Raw genomic sequence first — 26996 nt, forward strand, 5'->3', positions numbered from 1 at the left:
CCTGCCACCATGCCTGGCTAATTTTTTGTATTTTTAGTAGAGACGGGGTTTCACCATGTTGGCCAGGCTGGTCTTGAATGCCTGACCTCAGATGATCCGCCTGCCTCAGCCTCCAAAAGTGTTGGGATTACAGGCATGAGTCACCGAGCCTGACTCCTTCTACAGTTCTTTTACAGACTTTATTTGCAACCTACTCATCGCCCCCTTTTGGCTTGATCCTTAAAGTGTGGCACTAAGAAGTGAAATTAGTACTGGGAACACATAGTGAGGGGCCATCTCTGACTGGGCATGCTAAGTCTACCAGGCCTTTGTTTGTAAGGAATCAACTCTTTAAGTGAAGCGGTGTTTATTGTAAGGACACACGGGGCAATCAGGAGGTCTAAATGGAATGGGAATCCCAGAACAGTGGCTATGGTGTGAGTAGACCTCTGCATGGTGAGTAGACCTCTGCAGACTGTTATTGGATCTCAGATCTCTGCAGTGCTGGGGACTGTCACGCGCGTCTGTGATGGTCCAGGGGGCTTCCGAGGTGATTGGGCAGTGTCAGTCTTCAGCTGCTAAGCTGAGGAGATGTGGGAAGGAGTCGACCAAGGAACACTGGGTTTGAGCTCCAGGAGCTTTAGGAACGGTGACGATGTGAGTTGGACAGTCCGACCTCCAGTGGGGGCCCGCACAGACAAGGCACAGCCTAGGAGGAATCCCAGGCTGCGGGCATTCCGAGGCCCAGTGGCCAGGCTTTTGGCATTTGAAGCAAGGTCCACGAGGAGGTTTTGAAGGAGCCCCTGGGAACTGTAGCTTGGATGTTCTGAAGTTTTTGTATGCTGGAGACATGGTTGTGGGTTGTCTTACAGCGGAGGCAAGGCGCTGTAACTCAGAGATGTGTTGTCGCTTGGCTGCCTCTTCTCTTTTATTGTACACCTTGAAGACAAGGTTAATTAAGTCCTGTTGTGGGGTTTGAGGGCCAGAATCCAATTTTTGGAGTTGTTTCCTAATGTCAGGAGCGGATTGGGTGATAAAATGCATATTAAGAATAAGGCGGCCCGGCCGGGCGCGGTGGCTCAAGCCTGTAATCCCAGCACTTTGGGAGGCCGAGACGGGCGGATCATGAGGTCAGGGGATCGAGACCATCCTGGCTAACACGGTGAAACCCCATCTCTATTAAAAATACAAAAAAACTAGCCGGGCGAGGTGGCGGGCGCCTGTAATCCCAGCTACTCGGGAGGCTGAGGCAGGAGAATGGCGTGAACCCAGGAGGCGGAGCTTGCAGTGAGCTGAGATCCGGCCACTGCACTCCAGCCTGGGTGACAGAGCAAGACTCCGTCTCACAAAAAAAAAAAAAAAAAAGAATAAGGCGGCCTTCTGGCCCATTTGGGTCTAGGGCAGTAAAGTGTCTAAGGGTTGCTGCTAAGCAGGCCATGAACTGGGCTGGGTTTTCATTTTTACCTTGGGTAGTTTCCTTTAGCTTGCCGTAATTAACAGCTTTGTATGCTGCCTTTTAAAGCCCTTCAACTAGGCAGGAAATCATGTAATCTCGCCTAGCTATACCTGGGGAATCTGCCTGAGATAGTTCCATTGGGGGTCCTCTTGGGGAACTGCTCCAGTGCTTTTCTGGAGGCCCGGCTCATGAAGCCGGCGTTTGTCAGTGTGAGATTGGGCTAGAGAAAAAACTCTTTCCCGTTCATCTGGGGAGAGGGTAGAAGTCAGGTGACATTCAAGTCACTCCAGGTTAAATTGTAGGACAGAGTTAGATATCGGAATTCCTGTATATATTTAGTGGGGTCTGATGAGAAAGAGCCTAAATGCTGGCTGATTTGGGAAAGGTCTGATAGAGAAAAAGGCGTATGTACCCTGACTATACCTTCAGCTCCAGCCACCTCTCTAAGAGGAAACTGTTGGGCAGGTTGGGGAGAGCTAGTCACAGAACGAAACTGTAAGCCACACTGGGTGAGGGGAGGGGAGGTAATAGAAAGGTTATAGGGTAGGGGAGCAGAGGTTGAAGAAGAGCTGCAGCCTGATTCAGCCTGGTGGGGAGCGACCTGAGGAGGAGCAGTCTGGGGAGGAGGCGAAAGGTCAGATGGATTGGTAGAAAAGGAAGATTCAAAAGACTCAGCGACACTTGGGGTTGGGACTGAAGGGACAGGCAGGAAGGAAAGAAGGAGGATTTGGGACAAGTCGGATTGGGAACAGAGACTAGGGAGGGAACGAATTGTGAAAAATGCCTGGAAGGACGGCACCTCAGACCATTTGCCCATTTTTCGACAAAAATTATCTAGGTCTTGTAGGATAGACAAATTGAAAGTGCCATTCTCTGGCCACTTGGAACTATTGTCGTGTTTGTATTGGGGCCAAGCAGTATTGCAGAAGAAAAATAAGGCATTTAGGTTTTAGGTCAGGTGTGAGTTGAAGGGGTTTTAGGTTTTTAAGAACACAGGCTAAGGGAGAAGACGGGGGAATGGAGGGAGGAAGGTTGCCCATAGTGAAGGAGGTAAGTTCAAAGAGAAAGGTAGAGACACGGCACAGGGGGTGGTGAGCAGCCAAAGCAGGCGTCCCCGCAATTGACTTGCCACCAAGGGGATGTGGGTGAATGACCAAGGCAGGCATCCCCACGGTGATCAGATACCAATGAAATGTGGGTGAATAATCAGGCAGGTGCCCCCGCAGTGATTAGACACCAAGGGAAGACTATCTTCCCGAGTCTGTGACCAGCGCTGGAGTTTTGGGTCCACGGACAAAAATGTGTCTCCTTTGTCTCTACTAGAGAGGAAAAAGAACTGGAATTGGAAGGACAGGGAGATTGAAGGGTAGCAAGAGAGGGACATTGAAGGGTAGTGAGAGAGGCTGGAGAAGAGAGTGAAAAGACCACTTACCCGATTTGAAATTGGTGAGATGTTCCTTGGGCTGGTTGGTTTGAGGACCCGAGGTTGTAGGTGGATCTCCTCACAGAGTGAGGGTGAGGACAGGGGACCCGTCTCCCGAAGGAGTTCTGTCCTGGGTCTTCGGCACCAAATGTCATGCACGTCCGTGTGAAGAGACCACCAAACAGGCTTTGTGTGAGCAACATGGTTGTTTATTTCACCTGGGTGCAGTCGGATTGACTCTGAAAAGAGAGTCAGCAAAGGGTGGTGGGATTATCATTAGTTCTTATAGGTTTGGGATAGGCTGTGGAGTTAGGAGCAATTTTTTTGTGGGCAGCGGGTGGATCTTCTTACAAAGTACATTCTCAAGGGTAGGGAGAATATTACAAAGTACTTTCTTAAGGGTGGGGAGGCTGTATTGTTCACAAGGGTGGGGGAATATCACAAAGTACATTATCGCAAGGGCAGGGAGGGTGTATTGTCATAAAGTCAATTGATCAGTTAGGGTGGGCAGGAACAAATCACAATGGTGGAATGTCATCAGTTAAGGCAGGGACTGGCTATTTTAACTTGTTTTGTGGATCTTCAGTTGCTTCAGGCCATCTGGATGTATACGTGCAGGTCACAGGGGATATGATGGCTTAGCTTGGGCTCAGAGGCCTGACAGGGACCTCAGTGACAGGAGTATGTGGGACTTCAGGATCCTGCTTCTCTAGTTCCAAGACTCAGATACTCTCTTCATTTCTGACCTTGTGATCCACCCACTTAGGCCTCCCAAAGTACTGGGATTACAGGCGTGAGGCACCTTGCCGGCCAGGAAGTTCTTAAGAAATTACTTATAGGTGGGGAGGGTCTTTGAAAGCCATGCGGCCAGGGCCCCTCCATCTTTGGCCCTACTCTGCAGTCTCTCAAAGATGGGTTTAAACTTCCAGCTTAGTTTTGTGACAAGGAGGGAACAGATTTAAGCAATTCTCATTTCTTCATTTCTACTTCTTTTATTTATATTCAATTTCTTCCCACTTTGCTAACTTGCTTCCCTGTCCTTTACTGTATATTCTCTACTTAGTTGTTCTGCTTACTTTTAACAGCTTCACATTTCCTCTTCTGTCTTGTGACCTCAGTTAAATGTTTAATTATAGAAATAACGTGCACGTGGTAAAAAAAAAATCAAATAGAACCAAAGGCTACACAACAGTAGTTCTCAACCAGGGGTGACTTTGCGCCCCACCCCCTCCAGGAAACATTTAGGGCACGTCTGGAAACATTTTTGGTTGTCACAACTGGGGAGGGGGTGGTAGTGGGAAGGGGTCAAGGATGCTGTTAAACAACCTACAAAACTCAGGTTAACTACACACAATAAGGAATTTCTCACCCAAAATTTATAATGCTGAGGGTGAGAAATCCTACCGTAGGGGAAAAAATAAAAGTAAAAGGCTCTCTTCCCCCATCCCCGTTCCTACTCCAAGTCATAGTTCCTAGAGGTAACTACTTTTAATGCTTCCTGGCTTTAAGTGTTTTGGTGATTTGGTGTTTGTTAATAGTAATACTTAGACCTCTCAGAGCAAGGGAATTCTAGGAAACTCTAGTGAGTTTCTCCGTTCCACACCTCCCCTGACAACTCCAGGGTGACAAACTTTAAGTGGGCTCCTCTGGGCTCCAAGCAGAGACAATTCCTTGCAGACAAGGTCTGGAAAATAGCCTCAGAGCCAGAAACGAGGACTTTCAGGAAGAAAGCGCATCTCAGAGACAGCCTGCTTCCCAAGGACAATCATAACTCTTCTGGGTCTTAACTCTCAGCAAAACTAATGGTGGATTTAATTTCTCAGCCCTTGAGGCTGGGAGAATGCAGAAAAAGCAGAGGGCAGAGGAACCTGCTGGCAGACAGCTGAATCCCTGACAGAAAAAATGAGAGCCTGGAAGAGATACGTGTGAAGCTCAAACACAAAAGATTTCCTTGAACTAGAAAATGTGATCTCAGAACTAAAAAATTCCATTGATAAATCAAAGGAGAGGACAGTCATTGCTGAAACCCCAAAAATAGGTCTAGAAAATTAAATAGAAAAAAATGTCTCAAAATCTAGCACAAAAATATAGAATTGCAAATATGTGGTAGAAGGTAGGAGCGTGGAACAGATACAGTAGACTTAACCTGCAAATGCTGTGGGTTCCAGGAGAAAAAGGAACAAGAGAGGAAAGGTCATAATTAAATAATAGATGAAATTTCTCTAAGCTGAAGAAAGACTGAAGTTGCAGCTCCAATTGAAACAAAAAGACACACACTCAGCTACATATGGCAAAAATTCCAAAACTCTAAGAATATAGGAAATCTTACATGCTTTCAGGCAAAAAGCAAGTTCTTTTTTCTCATCTGCAACCCTGAAAGTTAAAAGACCCCCAAATTGAATGTGGGCTAATGAAAGAAAAGGCCTGCAACCCATACCCAGCCAAGGAAGAAAAAAAGATTTGCAAAAATCACTGAGTACTTCATCTAAGAAATATTTTTGAGAAGAGACTCTAATAAACAACAAATGAATCCTAACAGAGACTTCAAGACAGGGGAAGAGAAGAGGCAAGAAACCAGTGGGGAGCAACGAACCATGTCTGTTTATGAGGTGTAACATATATGCTAAATAAGGATTCTTGAAACAGACAGAACACACTATAAGGGAAATTCTAATAAGGACTAAATTATCTCATTAAAACTGTGGAGTCAGGCGGTGGGGATAAGGGGAAGGTAAAAGTGTTCCAGAAGTCTAAGGCAGGGAGAGGTGGGGAGGAAAAAGGGGAGAAAGGAAGGGAAGTGAAAGTAATCTAAAGATCACATTTTGACCAGACGTGGTGGCTTACGCCTGTAATCCCAGCACTTTCGGAGGTCGAGGCGGGCGGATCACCTGAGGTCAGGAGTTCAAAACCAGCCTGGCCAACATGGCGAAACCCCGTCTCTACTAAAAATACAAAAATTAGCTGGGCGTGGTGGCGGGCGCCTGTAATCCCAGCTACTTGGGAGGCTGAGTCAGGAGAATCGCTTGAACCCGGGAGGTGGAGGTTGCAGTGAGCCAAGTTGGTGCCACTGCACTCTAGCCTGGGGAACAAGAGTGAGATTCCATCTCAAAAAAAATAAAAAAATAAAAAAGATTACATTTAATTGGGATGGGGAGGAAATAGAAGATAATTAAAGTGTTCTGGAAATAGTAGCTGTTGTTTTCATACACTAGAAGAGTCATGTGTATGTATCTGAGAGCATTCTATTAATAGAGTGACAAACTCCAAATTAATGAGGAGAAAAATTGAATGAGTAGTAATTTATTTAATTTAGCAAAGATTAAAAAAAGAAGAGTTAACAACAATATAAAAAGCTTTAAAACAAGTAAGATGGAAATAAGAAAATCAAATACATCACTCATTACAGTAACTACAAGTAGACTGAAATCTACCATTGAAAGACTGTCAGATTTTGTTGTAAATCAAATTTAGATACACATTACTTAAGAGAAACACACTTAGGATGGGTGTGGTGGCTCATGCCTGTAATCCCAGCACTTCGGGAGGCTGAGGTGAGTGGATCACGAGGTCAGGAGATCGAGACCATCCTGGCTAACATGGTGAAACCCTGTCTCTACTAAAAATACAAAAAATTAGCCAGGCACAGTGGTGGGTGCCTGTAGTCCCAGCTACTCAGGAGGCTGAGGCAGGAGAATGGTGTGAACCCAGGAGGCAGAGCTGGCAGCGAGCCGAGATAGCACCACTGCACTCCAGTCTGGGCGAAAGAGCAAGACTCTGTCTCAAAAAAAAAGAGAGAAACACACTTAAAGTGATAAAGTTTTAAAATAAAGACATGGAAAGAGATACCAGGCAAATATTAAATGTTATTTTGAAAACCAGAGGCTATATACAATCCCCGACTTACAATGGTTTAACTTAGGATTCTCTGACTTTACGATGGGTTTATCAGGGTATTAAATATATTTTCAACTAACATTACTTTCTACTTATGATGGGTTTTTGGAACATAGTCCCATCCTAAGTCAAGGAACATCTGTACTGATATCAAACAAGAGAAATTTAAGTTACGGGCTGGGGGAGGTGGGAGAAGAGTGCCTGCAAAGGGATAGGAGGATTTGGGGAGAGATAGGAATTTGGGGAGAGATAATTGTGGTGGTAATTACACAACTGAATACGCTTGTCAAAACTCGTAGGCTTGTACACTTGAAACAGATCAATCTGTTGTATATAAATTACAATGCAATAAAACTGGTTTTAAAAAAAGAATGAAAATACCATGTTCACAAAATAAAAATGTGAAATGAGAAAACAGCATAACATGAGAAACCCTCTCAATTACCCTGTATCATATATTTCACTGTCAAAAAGATACCAAGCTTTAACCAACATATGCACAGGAAAAATAAAGAGAGCACTTATTTCAAGAAATTATGAAAAGGGTAAGAAAAGAAATCAAATCAGAAAATAATAACTAAAGCTAACACTAATGAAATGAAAAAAAAAAAAAAAAAACTAAAAAGGCCCACGCACAGTGGCTCATGCCTGTAATCCCAGCATTTTGGGTAGCCGAGGCGGGAGAATCACTTGAGCTTAGGAGTTCGAAACCAGCCTGGGCAACATGGTGAAACCCCATCTCTGGGAAAAAAAAAAAATTACAAAAATTAGCCAGGTGTGGTGGTGTATGCCTGTAGTTCCAGCTACTTGGGAGGCTGAGATGGGAAGGTAGCTTGAGCCCAGGAGGTGGAGGTTGCAGTGAGCTGAGATTGCACCACTGCACTCCAGCCTGGGCAACAGAGCCACACCCTGTCTCAAAAAAAAACAAAACAAAACAAAACAAAACAAAACAAACAAAAAAAAACATAAAAAGGATAAATCAATCCAAAAAAATTGTCTTTAAAAAGAGCTATTAAGGTTGGGCACAGTGGCTCATGCCTGAAATCCCAGCACTTTGGTAGGCCAAGGCAGGCGGATCACCTGAGGTCAGGTGTTTGAGACCAGCCTGGCCAACGTGGTGAAAACCTGTCTCTCCTAAAAAATACAAAAATTAGCAGGGTACAGTGGCAGACACCTGTAACCCCAGCTGCTTGGGAGGCTGAGGCAGGAGAATTGCTTGAACCCAGGAGGTAGAGGTTACAGTGAGCCGAGATGGTGCCACTGCACTCCAGCCTAGGCGACAGACAGAGAAAGGCTCTGCCAAAAAAAAAAAAAAAAAAAAAAAAAAAAAGAGCTAATAAAATAAACCTCTTGCAAGCCAAATTAAGGAGGGAAAAAGAAAGATTGAATAGACAAGATTAGTTATGAGAAAGAAAACATTCTTACAAATAGAGGAGAAAATTGAAGAATTATAAAACAGTACAACTGAAAATCAACCAATTTGAAAATAGAGGAAATGGATATCTTTCAAGAAATATACAAATTACCAAGAAAATTGACCCAGGAGAAAGAGGAAAGCTTGAATAGCCCAACTTACTTTAGAAAAGACTGCCGGCCGGGCGCGGTGGCTCAAGCCTGTAATCCCAGCACTTTGGGAGGCCGAGACGGGCGGATCACGAGGTCAGGAGATCAAGACCATCCTGGCTAACACGGTGAAACCCCGTCTCTACTAAAAAATACAAAAAACTAGCCGGGCAAGGTGGCGGGTGCCTGTAGTCCCAGCTACTTGGGAGGCTGAGGCAGGAGAATGGCGTAAACCCGGGAGGTGGAGCTTGCAGTGAGCTGAGATCCGGCCACTGCACTCCAGCCTGGGCGACAGAGCGAGACTCCGTCTCAAAAAAAAGACTGCCATAGGAAGGTGATGAGAAACTCCTTTTGGGAAATACTGCATTCACATGGCACAAGATACGAGTTTTTTCTAACCTTAAATAATAATTTCCATGCCATTTATTTATTTTTATTTTTTTTGAGTGGCGTCTGGCTCTGTTGCCCAGGCTGGAGTGCAGTGGCACGATCTCGGCTCACTGCAAGCTTGGCATCCCAGGTTCATGCCATTCTCCTGCCTCAGCCTCCGGAGTAGCTGGGACTACAGGCGCCTGCCACCATGCGTGGCTAATTTTTTTTTTTGTATTTTTAGTAGAGACGGGTTTTCACCGTGTCAGCCAGGATGGACTCGATCTCCTGACCTGGTGATCCGCCCACCTCGGCCTCCCAAAGTGCTGGGATTACAGGCGTGAGCCACCGCACCCACCCGTTCTATGCCATTTAAACTAGTCAAGAGTATAGAAAACGAAGAAATGCTCCCAGATTTAATGTGTAAAGCTAGTACAACTTGATACTATTCCCAATAAAAACTCTAAGTAAAAAAGAAGGCCGGGCGCAGTGGCTCAAGCCTGTAATCCCAGCACTTTGGGAGGCCGAGACGGGCGGATCACGAGGTCAGGAGATCGAGACCATCCTGCCTAACACGGTGAAATCCTGTCTCTACTAAAAAATACAAAAAACTAGCCGGGTGAGGTGGCGGGCGCCTGTAGTCCCAGCTACTCGGGAGGCTGAGGCAGGAGAATGGCATAAACCCAGGAGGCGGAGCTTGCAGTGAGCTGAGATCGGCCACTGCACTCCAGCCTGGGCGACGAGCGAGACTGTCTCAACAACAAAAAAAAAAAAAAAAAAAAAAAAGAAAAAGAGGAAAACTGCTTAAATATAATGAAGACTAGTTATTAAAACCTAAAAGCAAATATGGTTCTAAATGGTGAAACACTGAAACCACTTCAATTAAAATAAAAATTTAGACAGAGCTGCCTGCTATTATCCTTATTATTTGACATATCTTGGAAGTTTTACCAAATTTGGTAAAACAAGACAATGAATTGTTACACTCATCTGAAAAGAAATTATAAAATTATCTTTTTTGCTGCTGACATGATTGTACCAGAAAAACCAAAAGACTAGTTAAAAAAAAAAAAAAAAACCCCATGGTAAAAAACAATATAATTTGGTGAGCTGACTGTATACAAGATAAATATAATTAAAATAAATTGTTTTACTCTAGCAATAAGCATATTGAATTGAAAATGGAGTGGCTGGGCGTGGTGGCTCAAGCCTGTAGTCCCAGCACTTTGGGAGGCTGAGACCGGTGGATCACGAGGTCAGGAGATCGAGACCATCCTGGCTGACACGGTGAAACCCTGTCTCTACTAAAAAATACAAAAAAACTAGCCGGGCGAGGTGGCGGGCGCCTGTAGTCCCAGCTACTCGGGAGGCTGAGGCAGGGGAATGGCGTAAACCCAGGAGGCGGAGCTTGCCGTGAGCTGAGATCCGGCCACTGCACTCCAGCCTGGGCTACTGAGCAAGACTCTGTCTAAAAAAAAAAAAAAGAAAATGGAAGCAGTTTCAATTTAGAGTTACAAAGTCATAAAATTCTTAGGAAAATATATAGATAATGAAGCTACTCAGAAAAAAAAAATTCTTGGGATAATAATGATAGCCACCATAATGCCATGAACTATTCTTAGCACCTTGTATCAACTCAATCAAGCCTCACAACATCCTCTTGAAACAGATTACTATTATTATTATTATTATTATTATTATTTTGTATTTTTTGTGGGTGTTTTGCCATGTTACACAGGTTGATCTCGAACTCCTGGGCTTAAGTGATCCACGTGCCTCGGCCTCTCAAAGTGCTGGGATGCAGTGTGAGCCACTTACATGCAATCAGATCCACTTACATTCTATTCTATTTTATAGAAGAGAACACTGAGGAACACACAGATTAAGTGATTTAGCCCCAGATTACTATTAATAGCTGGTAAAATCTCAGAGCTGGGATTTTGAACCCGGGCAGTTTGGCAGATACTTCCCTTGTAACGACTATGATGTGGTACGTATATTTACTTATATTTAATCAAGAAACACATAAGTATTCATATGAATAAAGTTATACAGTAAAATATTATTAAACACTATAAAGCAAGATGGGAACAAACAGAAAATTAACCATATCCTTTTGGGAAGTGAAAATATCATAAAAAGTGTCAGTTCTCCAAAATATTCCAATTAGTAAAACAAAGAACAAGCAAAGAAAAAAATATTTTTTAAAAATACAAAGATTTTGATAGGGAAAATAGTGAGAAAAAAATAGTGAGAGAAATTCACTTTACTGGCCGGATGCGGTGGCTCATGCCTGTAATCCCAGCACTTTGGGAGGCTGAGGCGGGTGGATCACCTGAGGTCAGGAATTCAAGACCAGCCTGGCCAACATGGCGAAACCCCTTCTCTACAAAAATACAAAAATTAGCCAGGCGTGATGGCACATGCCTGTAATTCCAGCTACTCAGGAGGCTGAGGTAGGAGAATAGCTTGAACCTGGGAGGTGGAGGTTGCAGTGAGCTGAGACATGCCACTGTACTCCAGCCTGGGCGGTGAAAGGGCAAGACTCCCATCTCCAGAAAAAAACAAAAAAACAAGAAATTCACTTTCCCAAATATGATAACATATTATAAGGCCACTTAATCAAATGAATAAAGCAAAGGGAAAAAATTAGTCAGTGGAATAAAACAGAGAATCTCAAACAAGGTGATTGTATATACAAAAACATGACAGTTCAACTCATTGGGGAAAGTGGGCTGACATAATCAATGGAACTGGAACATCCAGCTCTCCTTACTGAGTGCTACCACGTGCTGGGACTGTGCACTAGCAGGGCTTGCATACCCGTGTAGCAGCAGAGCATAATGGGTAAAAGCATACCTTCTGTGACAGGACATTCGCGTCATCAAAGGTGGAGGTGGGGAGAGACTGACTTGGGTTCCAGTCTGTCCTCATGGGTTCTGGCTTATCCTTGCTGTCTCCCACTTTTGCCCATATTCCCTTCCCGGCTGCCAGGCCTGCAGAATCTGAGCTCCAGCAGCAGAAGCAAAGACAACACCTTTCAGAGACTGTTGAGCTTGCTCCCACAACTGCATAATTGAGGAATTCTGTGTGCCAAATAAGAGCAATTCGGTGTACCAGATCTCTTAATTGAAAAAATATGTGTGTATGTGTATATATATATAAATATCCATACATACATATGCATATGCTAGTGGTTTTACTTCTCTGATGGACCTTGACTGACATACTAAATGAAGGATATACAAGTGTTCCTGGTATTCTTTCAACTTTTCCTTTAAGTTTAAAATGTTTCAAAATAAAATTCTGGGGGGATAGAAAAATATACACAAAGGATTCTAACCTCAATTGAAGAACTAATCCAACTGGTTAAGAAACATGAAAATATGCTCAAATTCACTACGAATCAGAGACATGCAGCTTAAAGTAAAAACGAGATGCCTGCTGGGCGCGGTGGCTCATGTCTGTAATCCCAATACTTTGGGAGGCCCAGGCAGGAAGATTGCTTGAGCCCAGGAGTTTGAGACCAGCCTGGGCAACTAGAGAGACCCCCTCTCTTAAAAAAAAAAAAAAACCACAACACTTTTTTAAAAATTAGCCAGCCATTGTGGTGCATGCCTTTAGTCCCAGCTACTTGGGAGGCTAAACCGGGAGGATCACTTGAGCCCAGCAGGTTGAGGCTGCAGTGAGCAGTGATCATGCCACTGCACTCCAACCTGGGCAACAGAGCAAGATCCTGTCTCAAAAAAACACAAAACAGAAAAAGATACCACTTACATGCATGGTGAAAAACTGGTTTTAACAGTGGGGAACTCTGAGAGCCAGTGTGGAACATGTGCCCTCACAGTTACTCTCCCACTCCCTGGGTAAGGTTGCTGGTGTATTCATACACCAGTTCCCGCCAGTCATTGTTTGAGAGCTGCTTTGTGGAGGGAGGCAAGGATTCTCCAGCACTCCTGGCCCTTTGCTCCCGCTCTCCCACCAGACAAAAGCTTCAGGCAAGGAGTTGCAGGCCTGCCGTTAGCCTCAGGGCTTATGCGCAGCCAGCGGTGAGGCCCGAGGAGAAATGGCTGAGGCACTGACAGTATCTGCTGAGCAGCGAGCAGCAATCAGATCCACTTACATCTTGTGTTACATTCATGCTGTCACTGTTTCTTCAGGTCATAGTTTCCTTGTTTCCTTCCTTCCTTCCTTCCTTCCTTCCTTCCTTCCTTCCTTCCTTCCTTCCTTCCTTCCTTCCTTCCTTCCTTCCTTTTCTTTTGAGACAGAGTCTGGCTCTGTCACCCAGGCTGGAGTGCAGTGTCACGATCTTGGCTCACTGCAAGCTCCTCCTCTCGGGTTCCTGCCATTCTCCTGCCTTAGCCTCGTGAGTAGCTGGGACTACAGGCAACCATCACCAGCCCCAGCTAATTTTTTTGTATTTTTAGTAGAGACAGTGTTTCACCGTGTTAGCCAGGATGGTCTCCATCTCCTGACCTCGTGATCCACTGGCCTCAGCCTCCCAAAGTGCTGGGATTACAGGCGTGAGCCACCGCGCCCAGCGCAGGTCATAGTTTCTTTAAAAAGGAGGAGGAAGAAGAGGAATAAGCTGGCCCTAGTAGCATGTGCCTGTAGTCCCAGATACTTGGGAGGCCAAGGCAGGAGGATTGCTGGAGCCCAGGAGTTCAAGTCCAGCCTGGGCAACATAACAAGACCCCTGTCTCTTTAAAAATAAAAGAAAAAGCCAGGCAGAGTGAGTCATGCCTATAATTTCAGTACTTTGGGAGGCTGAGGCAGGAGTATTGCTTAAGGCCAGGCGTTCAAGGCCAACCTGGTTGACATAGCGAAAACTTGTCTCTACAACAACAACAAAATTAGTCTGGTGTGATGGTGAGTGCCTGTAGTCCTAGTTACTTGGGAGGCTAAGGTGTGGGGGGTCACTTGAACCCAGGAGTTTGAGGCTACAGTGATCTATGGTCGAACCACTGCACTCCAGCCTGGGTGACAGAGTGAGACTCTGACTCTGATTTAAAAAGAAAAAAAAAAGAGGTACAAACACTTATCATAGGAGCATCAGTGGAACAAGCTAAAATCCTCAGTGCTGTGGTTGGTTCTGAGACTGCAACTGACATTCTTCGTTTTCCTCCTCCTCCATCCACACTAGACTCCCCTCACTGAAGCAGTACTTCTTGCTGGACTGAATTGCTTGCCCAGTGGGTGAGTCAGACCTTCATTTCTGAGCATTCTGATAACTGGGTTCTTTCCAGGCTGTGGTGGTTAAAGTTGCCCAATATATCACTGAGCATGGAACACCAAGGGGCACCCATGAATCCCCTGACCTGAAGATACAGGCATACTTCATAGATATTGTGAGTTCAGGTTTGAGATCACTGCAATGATCACAGGATTTTTTTTTTTGTTTCCCAATGCATATAAAAGTTATGTTCAGCTGGGCGCAGTGGCTCTCGCCTGTAATCTTAGCACTTTGGGAGGCCGAGGTGGGTGAATTGCCTGAGCTCAGGAGTTCGAGACCGGCCTGGAGAACACAGTGAAACCCTGTCTCTACTAAAAATACAAAAAAAAAAAAAAAAAATTAGCCAGGCGTGGTGGTGCATGCCTGTAATCCCAGCTACTTGGAAGGGTGAGACAGGAGAATCACTTAAACCCAGGAGGTGGAGGTTGCAGTGAGCTGAGATTGTGCCATTGCACTCTGGCCTGGGCAACAGAGTGAGACTCCATCTCAAAAAAATAAAATAAAAATAAAAAAAATAAAGCCGGGCACGGTGGCTGACGCCTGTAATCCCAGCACTTTGGGAGGCCAAGGCAGGCAGATCATGAGGTCAGGAGATTGAGACTATCCCAGCTAACGCGGTGAAACCCCGTCTCTACTAAAAATACAAAAAGATTAGTCAGGCATGGTGGCCGGTGCCTGTAGTCCCAGCTACTCGGGAGGCTGAGGCAGGAGAATGGCATGAACCCAGGAAGTGGAGCTTGCAGTGAGCCATGATCACGCCACTTTTAATTTCTTGAACTCCTCCAAGTCATCCATGAGGGTGAAATCAACTTCTTCCAAACTCCTGTTAATGTTGATATTTTGACTCCCTGCCATGAATCATGAATGTTTTTAATGGTATCTAGAATGGCGAATCCTTTTCAGAAGGTTCTCAGTTTACTTCGCCCAGATCCATGAGAGGAATCCCTATGGCAGCTGTAGCCTTACAAAATGTATTTCTTAAATAAGGTCAAAATTACTCCTTGACCCACGGGCTACAGAATGGAATTTTGTTAGGCATGAAAACAACATTAATCTCCATTAGAGATCTTGGGTGATTAGGTACATTGCCAATGAACAGTAATATCTTGAAAGGAATCTTCTTTCTGAGCAGTAGGTGGGCTTAAAATATTCACTAAACCATGCTGTGAACACATGTGCTGTCATCCAGGCTTTGTTCTTCCATGTATAGAGCATGGGAAGGACAGATTTACCATAATTCTTAAGGGCCCTAGGATTCTGAGAATGGTAAATGAGCACTGGCTTCAACTTAAAGCCACGAGCTGCATTAGCCTCTAGCAAGAGAGTCAGCCTGTCCTTTGAAGATTTGAAGCCAGGCACTGACTTTTCTTCTCCAGCTATGAAAGTCCTAGATGGCCTCTTCTCCAATAAAAGGCTGTTTAGTTTGCATTGAAAATCTGTTGTTTAGTGTAGCCACCTTCATCAACGATCTTAGTTAGATCTTCTGGATAACTAGCTGCGGCTTCTACATCAGCACTTGTGCTTCATCTTGCACTTTTATGTTATAGAGATGGCTTCTTTCCTTAAACCTCATGAACCAACCTCTGCTGGCTTCAGACTTTTCTTCTGCAGCCTCCTCAATTCTCTCAGCCTCCAGAGAATTGAAGAGAGTTAGGGTTTTGCTCTGGATTAGGCTTTGGCTTAAGAGAATGTTGTAGCTGGTTTGATCTTCTATCCAGACCACTCAAACTCTCTTCATATCAGCAATAAGACTGTTTTGCTTTCTTATCATTTATGTGTTCACTGGAGTAGCTCTTTTAATTTCCTTCAAGAACTTTTCCTTTGCATTTGCAGCTTGGCTAACTGGCATAAGAGGCCTAGCTTTTGGCCTATCTTGGCTTTGGACATGCCCTTCTCACTAACCTTAATCCTTTCTGGCTTTTGATGTAAAGTGAGAGATGTGCAACTCTTCCTTTCACTTGTACACTTAGAGACCATTGTAGGGTTACTAATTGGCCTAATTTTAATATTGTTGTGTCTCAGGGAATAGAGAGACCCAAGGAGAGGGAGTGAGACAGGGAACAGCCAGTCAGTGGAGCAGTCAGAACACACACAACTTTTATTAAGTTCAGTGTCTTATAGGTATGGTTCGTGGTGCTCCAAAACAATGACAATATTAATATCAAAAATCACTGACCACAGATCTCCATAACAGATACAATCATAATGAAAAAAGTTTGAAATATTTTAAGAATTACCAAAATGTGATGACACAGAGACATGAAGTGAGCATGTGCTGTTGGAAAATGGCACCAGTAGACTTGCTTGCTACAGGGTTGCCATAAACTTCCAACCTGTAAAAAAACTCAGTATCTGTGAAGTGTAATAAGTGCAATAAAATTAGGTGTGCCTGGACATTCCTACAGTATGTAGCAGAAGCCCTAACCCCTCATGATAATCAGGCAATCAGGTTCAGTTGCCTCTGCCAGGATAATCGCTCCCCACTAAGTATGTGAACAAGGAGTAGCCAGGGATGATCGCTAGATATGGAGAACTCTGTGGGTCAAGGTAGATGCTCTCGACACATCCTTTCATCTATAACTCCCACTGCCAACTCAGCAGTCATCTCCATATTTTCCCACTTAAATTCCTGAAAATGAACATTTGATAAACTCATCCTGATGTCCAGGTCACTGGCTTGTCTATGGACTGGTCAGCCTTAGGCAGAGGCCCACTTGCTCATTTTATATTTTTATTAAATTAAATTAATTATTATTATTATTATTTTTTTTTTGAGACAGAGTCTCCCTTTGTCACACAGGCTAGAGTGCAGTGGTGTGATCTCGGCTCACTGCAACCTCCGCCTCCCAGGTTCAAGCAATTCTCCTGCCTCAGCCTCCTGAGTAGCTGGGATTACAGGCATGTGCCACCACGCCCAGCTAATTTTTTTTATTTTCAGTAGAGATGGGGTTTCACCATGTTGGTCAGGCTGGTCGTGATCCACCTGCCTCAGCCCCCCAAAGTGCTGGGATTACAGGCGTGAGCCATTGTGCCTGACTTTGCTGTTATTCTTCTTCTTCTTCTTCTTCTTCTTCTTTTTTTTTTTTTGAGACAGAGTCTTGCTCTGTTGCCCAGGCTGGAGTGCAGTGGCTCCATCTTGGCTCACTGCATCCTCCGCCTCCCAGGTTCAAGCGATTCTTTTGCTTCAGCCTCTCGGGTAGCTGGGATACAGGTGTGTGCCACTGTGCCCAGCTAATTTTTGTATTATTAGTAGAGACGGGGTTTCACCATATTGGCCAGACTGGTCTCGAACTCCTGACCTCATGATCTGCATGCCTTGGCCTCCCAAGGGATAACAGGCGTGACCCACCGCACCCAGCCTGCTGTTATTATTTTTATGACATTTCATTCTGTGGTTTGGAGCCATCATTTTGCCTTGTTGCAAGGCTCGAATCTTGAGTTGGCCTTTTGATGTGTTTGCTTTTCTTTTCAGCTCTGTGCCATTAGCACAGAGAATGTGCTTTCTGTGTCACCATTTGAGGCAGGACCAAGGAGAGGCCTAGGGCAAGTCACCGAAGACCTATCTGTACTCTTTGGCTTCAGTGATCAAAGAAATCCAAGTCTCCCTCATTGTGCAATCAGGTGGCCCATTTTTCTCCCTCCTGACTCTGAAGCCTTTGTGACAGACTTTTAAAGAGGCCTTTGTAAAGTCCACACCTAGTGTGTCTCCAGCAATCATACTCTTGATTGAGGTCAGACTATCTTGTATTTTACAGATGGAAAATTGTGACTTGCCCAAAGTCACATACTGTGGCAAGGCTGGTCTCTTTAACCAGAGTCTCCCTGTTCTTTCTATTACATCATGCTTCCTCCACAGTTCAGGAAACTGTTGCTGCTCTAATAAATTACATACCTGGTGGCTTAAACAATACAAATTTATTATCTTACAGTTGTGGAGATCAGGTCGACACAGGTCTCACAGGGCTAAAGTCAAGGTGTCTGCAGGGTTGGTTCCTTTCTGGATGCTGAAGGGGAAAATCTGCTTCCTTGCCTTTTCCAGCTCTCAGAGGCTGCCTGCATTCCTTGGCTCATGGTCCTTTTCCTCCATCTTCAAAATCAGGACCTATGGGTTGAGTGTTTCTCCTGTGGCATCTCTCTGGCCCTCCTTCCCTCACCAAATCTCTTTCTTCCCATGATGGGAAAGGTTCTCCCTTTCAAGAACTCATGTGATCAGAGTGTGCCTACCAAGATAAAACGGAATAATCTCTCCATCTAAAGGGCCTTAATTAACATAGTCACATCTACATTTTGTCAGGTAAAGTGACATATGTCATAGGTTCTGGGGATTCGGGTGTGAACATTTTTGGGAGGCCATTATTCTGGCTACCACACCCTGTCAGTAAACTAGGGCTTCCTGGAGGCCGGTGGGTTAAAGTAATGAAGACAGATATAGCCTGACTTTCAGTCTTAGGAGATGCTCCTGATGTCCTGACATAGAGTGTATCAATGACACAAAGTTGATCAGGTGAGCTCCCTTCCACATGGCAAATTCTATCTGATGCCCTCATGGTTGGGCCCCCTCCTCTTGTCAACTGTAAACACCCATTCCCTGTAATGAGTAGTGGGGAGGCCAAGAGAGGGCAAAACATGGGTGTTGTTGTCTGCCCTCCAGGCTCTCAGATGATGATATTATGGTTCTGGAAAAGCTGAAATGTACAGCACTGACCCCTCAGCTCTTAAAAGTCCCCTGATATTTGGGCAGTAGAGGCACAGCTTGAAGTTACGTGTATCTTTTCTGATGTCCAGTCTCTAAAGGTAATATGTGATACACATGGGGAAGGGAAGGATCCCACTCCCTTACTGTGTTCACAAAGGAAGGCTACAAGCTGGTCTAAGATAGAAGCGAATGTGGCCTATGATGAAAAGATATGTAACCATCACCAAAAGAGCTAAAGAGGAGAAAAATATAGAACAAGCCTAGTTAAGACATTCAAGACAATGGGGTGTGCAGTTCCATCTGGGGATCCCCTTCTTCTTCTTTTTTTTTTTTGGAGACGGAGTCCCACTCTGTAGCCCAGGCTGGGCACAATCTTGGCTCACTGCAGCCTCTGCCTCCCGGGTTCAAGCAATTCTCCTGCCTCAGCCTCCCTAGTAGCTGGAATTTCAGGCACATGCCACCATTCCTAGCTAATTTTTGTACTTTTAATATAGATGGGATTTCACCATGTTTGCCAGGCTGGTCTCAAATTCCTGACCTCAGGTGATCTGCCCACCTCAGCCTCCCAAAGTGCTGGGATTACAGGTGTGAGCCACCACGCCTGGCCAGGAGATCCCCTTCTTAAGCCTCTCCACAGTCAAGTTAGGCAGCAAGCCCATGTATCCTTTTTTTTTTTTTTGAGATGGAGCTTTGCTCTTGTTGCCCAGGCTAGAGTGCAATGGTGCGATCTTGGCTCACTGCAACCTCCACCTCCTGGGTTCAAGTGATTCTCCTGCCTCAGCCTCCTGACTAGCTGGGACTACAGGTTTCAGCCACCACACCTGGCTAATTTTTTTTGTATTTTTAGTAGAGACAGGGTTTCACTATGTTCGCCACGGATTCCTTTTTGAGTGCAGACTAGAAGCTTGATTTTGGCATTTTACCTGGCATCTACATCATGTTCACCCGTGTACTGGATCTGAAAACTGGGACATTCTACAGTTTGTGGAACTCCTGTAAATTTTCCTGCAATTGATTGACTCACACACTGCCCACCCCCACCCCCTGTACACCACAGGTTCAAGTATTTGGCTCTTCCCACCCCACCCACCCCTGCCACCAGCTGCTCTACACCCTCCCACTCACTCTCAGGGCCCCTGAGGCCCCCAGGGAGTCACCACCACACACCACTCTCTGTATCTGGGGGAAGGTCTGGGTTGTTGGAAAATTTAATCAAGCAAGGACCGTTAACAGCTGCAGAGGCACCTTAGGAAACAGTGAGCCTCAAAAAGGAAATACTTGTAGGATCTCTTGTGATGACCTTTGAAGACTTTTCTGAAAATGACCCATCATTCCCTGCCGTGGAAAATAACAGTGATCGCAGGCAGCCTTCAGCCCACAGAAGGCTTCCTCCTCCAGGCAGGCTCTGACATAGCTGCTCACCTCACAGATGCCCTAACAGACTGCAAAGTCCTGGGAACATGCGCGTCCATGCACGCACATGCACACGTGTGCCTCTCTACAGGTACATTTTTGAAGTGACAGCTTTGCCTCAGTGGCCACTTCCTCTAGGAGTGGCTGGGCGGAGCTACTGGCAGAGCTCTAGGTGTGTGTCCTGCCACACACCACCAATCATCCAAGCTGTTGGCATGCAGTGAGGACCTTTTTCCCCTTCCTTTTTCCTCCCCACAGCTGTAGGAGAGGGGGGTTCTGCGGGGCGGATGTCACTTTGCTAGGGGCTGGTTCTTCCCACCCCCACACTACGTCTTGTTCCAGCTCCTTCTTATCCCGGATGTAGGCCATTTTGGGGTTCCTATTAGGGGTCACATCCTGGTAAAAGAACATTAGGGAGCACCTTTGGGCACCCCTGCTCAGCTGCCCCCTTCTCCCCCAACTGGTTCCTTGTCTCCTCCATCAGCCAGGCCCCCAACACCTATGAAGGCCTGGCAGTCCCTGGGTCTTCGACCACAAATGCCCCCTTTTTCCTTGGGGCTGGGTGTGAAGGGACAGCTTTGGGACTTTTTAAAGGAAGAACTTTGCTGTGAAAATAAGAGAAAAACCAAAACCAAACCAAGAAAATGTCAAAACCTCTGCTGGTCCAGAATCTGTGCTTGGCCTCTGGCTCTGCTCCTGCCTTGCCTCTGCCTAGGAAGCTGCAGTCCTTCTTAAGCCCTCTGCAACTCCCATGCTCACCTGCTCCCTGGCTCCCCATGAGGATGCATGGGGGGCAGTGCTGCCACATGCCTTTCCAGAGGTGCTGCAGCCATGGCTGTTCCTTATGTTCACCCCTGGCCCAGACCTGTTCCTGAACCCCCAGTTACTGGAAACCCCAGGATGATGAGGAGCGAGGGATGCAAACCAGGAACCCCCAGTCTCATGGGGAGAATGGAGCCTCACCCTGGAGCTGGGGAGATCATCTGGGTCAGGGCAGCTGCAGCTACACATCATAAGCCCCAGTGGACAAGGCAGCCAGGAGGAGGGCGGGGCAGATCAGGGCAGACAACCAGGAGGACCGAGTTTGGGGTCCAGTATGGCCCACATGGGTCTAAGATGCATGGAGAGGAAGCACAGGGAGGACATGGGGACAGGCCCAGCCCCTACCCCTGTGCTCTGGACCTCAGCGTCCCCTCCGTGGCCCCTCTGGCCCTGGCCCAGGGATGCCTTCTGCTTCATTGAGCCCATCTGTTTGAGACTTGCTAACACCTTCCTCTTTTGTGACTGGAAGTCACAGGGCCAGGTGATAAACCGTGCAGTCACAGAGGGAACACAAAGCCTAATTGTAAAGGGACAGAGAAAAGAGGAGCAAGGGAGGACGGTGGATGACAGGGAAGACGAGTTGGGGCAGAGCTGCTCGGGACCATGGCTGAGGCAATCACCTATGCAGATCTGAGGTTTGTGAAGGCTCCCTTGAAGAAGAGCATCTCCAGCCGGTTAGGACAGGGTAAGGGGGATGAGGCCTCCCCTTGATCCTGCATCCCCACTCCCCACCCCACAGATCCTATTCCCGACTCCCACCTTGGTCCCTCTTCTCTTCTCTCCAGACCCAGGGGCTGACGACGATGGGGAACTCACCTATGAGAATGTTCAAGTGCCCCCAGTCCCAGGGGGACCCTCAAGCTTGGCTTCTTCTGGATTAGGCAACAAAGCAGGTTTGGAGAGCCTGCGGGATGTGTGTTTGTTGGGGGGCTGTGTCTTGAGCCGGGGAGTCCACAATGTTTTTGTTGTTGTTGAGACAGGGTCTTGCTCTGTCACTCAGGCTGGAGTGCAGTGGCATGATCATGGCTCATTGCAGCCTCGACCTCCTGGGCTCAAGTGATCCTCCTGCCCTGGCCTCCCAAAGTGTTGGGATTGCAGGCGTGCACCCCCACGCCATGGCCCACAATATTCTTGAGAGCACAATACCCTGGAGAAAGGAGGAGGGCGGTTCTTAGGAAACGGAAGCATAGGAACAGGATAAATGGGAGCCAGGGGAGGAAGAAAGATTCCTCCCGCAAGGTGGAGACCCCAGTGAGGGAGATAAGGGCTGCGGAGGGATAGGGCAGCCCTGTGGGGGATGAGTTCTAATGGGAAATGGGGAGCCATGGGAAGGAAAAGGGGGGATGGGAGTTGGATGAGAGCAAAGGGGGAGAGGGTTTGGGGCTGACAGATAAGGGGCCCCTGAGGAAGCGATAAAGGGAGAACTAGGAGAGATGAGGGGGTCCCCGGGAAAAGATACGGTGAGACCCAGGAGGGAACCGAGAGAGTCCCTGGCAGAGGAGGAACTCAGTAGAGTGACAGGGTGTCCCAGAGCAACTCTAGCGGGCAACGTGGGGCAGACTGGAGTTTCCCAGTGGTGAGGGCGAAGCGGGTGCACAGGAGGAGAAGGGGCAATACTCGGGGCTTCCCGTCTCAAACTGGATGCTCCCCTCGACAGCGGTCAAGTCGGAGCAGCCAACTGCGTCCTGGAGCGCCGTGACATCACTAGCTGTCGGGCGGACTCTCCCCTGTGAGTGAGCGTGCGGTGCGGCCGCGGGGGCACGTGCTCGCGCCGGTCCCGGCTGCGGATGGCGCTGGGCCCCGCGGGGTGCAGCTCTTCCCAGGATGAGTCCGGGCGCAGCCCTTCCGACCGCCCCGGCTGCCCTGCCCCATTCACCTACATCGGGTGCGTCTGAACCCGACGTGCACCGCCCCCCTGCGGATGGTCCCAATTCGCCTTCCTGCCCCCCTTCTCTTCTCTCCCTCTCTCGGTCTGATATTTCCTTCCCCTTCTCCCAGGTTATGCCCCTGAGTCCTTACCAGCTCTGATTCTGGAACACCCTCTCCCCTACCTGCGAAACACCCCGCTACCCAACAGAAACCACCATGGTTGCCCCCTCAGCTCTGCACCGCCCTCCTCTTAGGGATGCCCTCCCCAGGGGTCTCCCCCACGGACCTGTCCCCTCGTCTCTACATTCTTTCCGGGGGCTGACTGCCCGCATCCATCCCACTGTCCCCCTAAGGCCGCACAGCCTGCCTGCGATACTTCCTGCTCGGCCTGCTCCTCACCTGCCTGCTGTTAGGAGTAGCTGTCATCTGCCTGGGAGTGCGCTGTGAGTAAGGCTGTCCCCACTTCCTACTTACACTGAACGACTTTCGTCCCGACTTTCCCCCCAAAGCTGACCTTCCTCAGCAGGGCTTATAGTCACTACCACCACATCCTTAGCTTTGGGTTTGGTTTCCAGCCAGGGCTGTTGTCTTCCTGAATTGTCCTCACCTAATCCAGTACCTCCTTACACATTAGGCAGTCGAATCTTGTATTTCAGCCTGTGATGCAAAAAGTTGCAAGAAGCAGAAAAAGGGCTGATGCTGCAGTCTCAGGGCACTAGGGCAGGGCTGGAGAAGACATCCACCAAATCTCTGTGGCCAAACAGATCTGCAGGTGTCTCAGCAGCTCCAGCAGATGAACAGGGTTCTGGAAGCCACTAACAGCAGCCTGAGGCAGCAGCTCCACCTCAAGATAAGGCAGCTGGGACAGAGCGCAGAGGATCTGCAGGGGTCCAGGAGAGAGCTGGCGCAGAGTCAGGAAGCACTACAGGTGGAACAGAGGGCTCATCAGGCGGCCGAAGGGCAGCTACAGGCCTGCCAGACAGACAGCGAGAAGACGAAGGAGACCTTGCAAAGTGAGGAGCAACAGAGGAGGGTCTTGGAGCAGAAGCTGAGCAACATGGAGAACAGACTGAAGCCCTTCTTCACATGCCGCTCATCAGGTGTCCGCTCTGGGGAGAGGAGAGAAGGGAGGGATGGATTGGAGCAAGGAGATACTAGTGGAAGGGGTCTATCACCCATGGGCCTGTGAGGTGTTCAGGAAAGGGACAGTGAACCAGAGTGGTGGCTGACATGAGCTGTTCAGCCTTGGCCAACAGAGAGAAGGACCAAGCTGCATACTGGATTTAGGGGGACCCACCGAACTCCAAGGCTCATCCTGTGGGGTAGAGGAGGATGGCAGCCAGCAGTCCAACTCACACTGTCCAAGGTTTCTTCCTGTTGATATCAGTGACAAAGATCTGGAACGCCCCCAAATTTGGATGTGAACTTGGCGGTTTGCACATCTTTCTAAAGACAGGGTCCTCAATTTTCATTAATTTTAATTATAGCTGAGATCTCCCCAAAGGGTAAGACTAACTGACTGACACGGAGTGCAAGCTGGTGGTGGGGCAAGGCAGTGAGGCTTTCAGCACTCACAGTGAGGTGGAGCCTGGAGTTGTGGTGTAGGGAACTAGGATGGGGTGTCCATTCATTTTGAAAGCAGGACCCCAGCCAGTAGGTGGAGATGGGGAGAGGGACACATAAAAGAGGCAAGGCTGTGTCAAAACAGGCTGAGGGTCTAGGCAAGGTGCCAGGCCCAAGGGGACTGGGGTGTTTTTGAGCTATGATCAGGTTTAGGCTCTGTCTAGCTTGGGGGTCATCTGGTTGATCTCCCCAGGCATAAGACAGCACGATTATGTGCAGACACCCCTTGACCTCATTTCCTTAACCTGAACCTCTGTGACCATCAGTTCCATGCCAGGGCTGCCCATTCTCTTAGCAGCACCTTAGACCTCTACATCCCAAACTGCTCTTCTGGCAAAAGGATGGTTTCAGACTTCCACTGTGATCACAGCTGCCCACCACTCCTCCAGGTTTTCCCCAAACTTTTTTGATCTCATTGAGGCCTCCAATCTGCTGACTCCCCTTTTTCTCCCTTCCCATCAGCTGTCTCCTGTCCACACTTCTCTCCCTACCTATCATGGGTTTGGAGCCCATCACTTTTACTACTCACTTTTTTTTTTGTTTGTTTAAATAGAGACAAGGTCTCACTATGTTTCCCTGGCTGGTATCGAACTCCTGGGCTCAAGCGATCCTCCTGTCTCAGCCTCCCAAAGTGCTGAGATTACAGTCGTGAGCCACCACACATGGCTCACTCACTTCTTTGTTCCGTTATCCTTCTAGTGCACCTGATGGGCAAAATTTCAACTCTGGATGAACCCAACTGCCCACAGTCAGCACCAAGGTGTGACAAATTGTGGAATCATTTTGCTCAGTGCCACTGAGACTCTAGTCTCTCAGCACTGCCTGGCAACCTCTGCAGTGGTCAGCTTGCTCTCCATAATAACTCCTTCTCCCTCACTTTCAGCAGATGCCCTCATCTTCCACTCTGAGAGGAATTCCCTCCACTTTCCATCACCAAGTCTATAAATCCATTTGGATTTTTGCCCATCCTCATCTTTTGCAAGGATAGCTGCAGCAACTTTCTAAATGTTTTTCCTACTCACTCCTCTCCCCGCAGTCCATTCTTCATATTGGAGCCAGGGTAATTCTTTACAAACAAAAATCTGATCATGCCATCCCAATCTAGAGCATTCCAGTTAATTGATTACATAAACAGTTATGGAATACATAACATATAATATGTTCTAGCACTGTGCCCAGGCACTTGGGATATAGCTAGTGAACAAAATTCCTCTGTGTAAAATCCTACACTGACTTTCTCTTTCTCATAATATAAAAATAAAAAATCCTTAACATGGCTTCCAACACCCCTGCCTACCTTTCAGTGTTCCACTTATCCCCTCACCTTCTTCCATTTGGCCATACGAATTTCTTTTCTTTTCTTTTTTTTTTTTTTTTTTTTGTGGTGGAGTCTCCCTCTCACTCTGTGAGACTGAAGTGCACTCCCAGGCTGGAGTGCAGTGGTGTGATCTAGGCTCACTGCAATTTCTGCCTCCTGGGTTCAAGCAATCCTTTTGCCTCAGCCTCCCGAGTAGCTGGGATTATAGGTGTGCGCCACAGTGCCTGGGTATTTTTTGGTATTTTTAGTAGAGGTGGGGTTTCACCATGTTGACCAGGCTGCTCTTGAACTCCTGACCTCAGGTGATCCACCCCGCCTTGGCCTCCCAAAGTGCTGGGATTACAGATGTGAGCCGTTGTGCCCAGCAGGGATTTCTTTTTATTCCTTTAAGTTGCCATAGGACAGTAACTCAAGGGAGTAGCAGAGTGGGGACATGAGATCATGTAGAGAGAAGAGAGGGAGCTAGTGGGGAGCGAATGATTTTTGAATGATGAAGGTAGGACTGATGGAACAAAGCAATGGAGAAAGGTGGTCTGGGGATCAGAAGTGCAGATTGGGATGTAGGATGCTGAAGAAAGAGGGGTATTTATTTCTTATGGATAGTCAGGAAAAGAAGAACAGAGAAGAGAAATTTTGAGGGAAATGGCGAGAGCTCAGTTTCTGCAAAACAGGACCCAACATTTTCTGCTTGTAGGAAATTGGAGAGGGAAGGAGGGGGCCAGTGCTGGAGGAGTGGGAGTCTTGGATGTGCAGTGGGGGGTGCTTTAGGGAGTGGAGGAGATGGGCCCAAGAGATGTTAGGTAAAGTGTCAGGGTGGACTGCAATTGTCCAGAAATTGGGGTAATAAAATTAGCCCTATTAAGACAAACCTCCTAGATTGTTAAGAAGTAATGTTGTTGAATGTAAAATCTTTTTACTAAGTAAGGACAGGTATGGTGTTTCCAGGGGATGCAAAAGAAAGAAAGATTGCAAAGGTCATAGAAGTCCATGAAAGTGCTGAGATTAGCCCTAGGAGAATATTGTTAGTAAAAGATTGCTGAGTAGTTACTTTCATCCCAACTGTTGCTGCTATCACACTCTTTCTGCTTTTTAGACACCTGCTGTCCGACGGGATGGACAGTGTATCAGAAAAGCTGCTTTTACATCTCACTTACTTCGAAAACTTGGCAGGAGAGCCAAAAACATTGTGAAACTCTGTCTTCCAAGCTGGCCACACTCGGTGAAATTTATCAACAATCAGTAAGCATGTCCTTACTCACAGACTGTAGTGGGTGCTATTCGGTAAAGGAACATATGTCATCAAGTCAGGAATGGCAGTGCATACATGGCTGGGGTGGC

At 47.0% G+C, this 26996-nt stretch overlaps 1 protein-coding gene across 5 annotated transcripts in view; it reads left to right on the forward strand.

Annotated features, from left to right (window-relative positions):
- CD72 (CD72 molecule) overlaps window positions 1–26996 on the forward strand; it is a 31649-nt gene that overhangs the window by 1865 nt on the left and 2788 nt on the right. For 3 of the 5 annotated variants that reach the window (XM_023203239.3, XM_023203240.1, XM_023203238.1), the window contains 7 exons: window positions 13828–13880; window positions 21318–21533; window positions 21634–21741; window positions 22506–22577; window positions 23071–23160; window positions 23482–23817; window positions 26752–26897. In XM_023203239.3, coding sequence (XP_023059007.1) covers window positions 21452–21533; window positions 21634–21741; window positions 22506–22577; window positions 23071–23160; window positions 23482–23817; window positions 26752–26897 — 834 coding nt within the window. In that variant the 5' untranslated portion in view covers window positions 13828–13880; window positions 21318–21451. Of the gene's footprint in view, window positions 1–13827; window positions 13881–20227; window positions 20247–21317; window positions 21534–21633; window positions 21742–22505; window positions 22578–23070; window positions 23161–23481; window positions 23818–26751; window positions 26898–26996 lie in introns of those variants that run through there. The other 2 variants (XM_023203242.3, XM_023203241.1) reach the window with 2 other exon arrangements.

Source organism: Piliocolobus tephrosceles, chromosome 14 (assembly GCF_002776525.5).
Source record: "Piliocolobus tephrosceles isolate RC106 chromosome 14, ASM277652v3, whole genome shotgun sequence".
NCBI lineage: Eukaryota > Metazoa > Chordata > Mammalia > Primates > Cercopithecidae > Piliocolobus > Piliocolobus tephrosceles.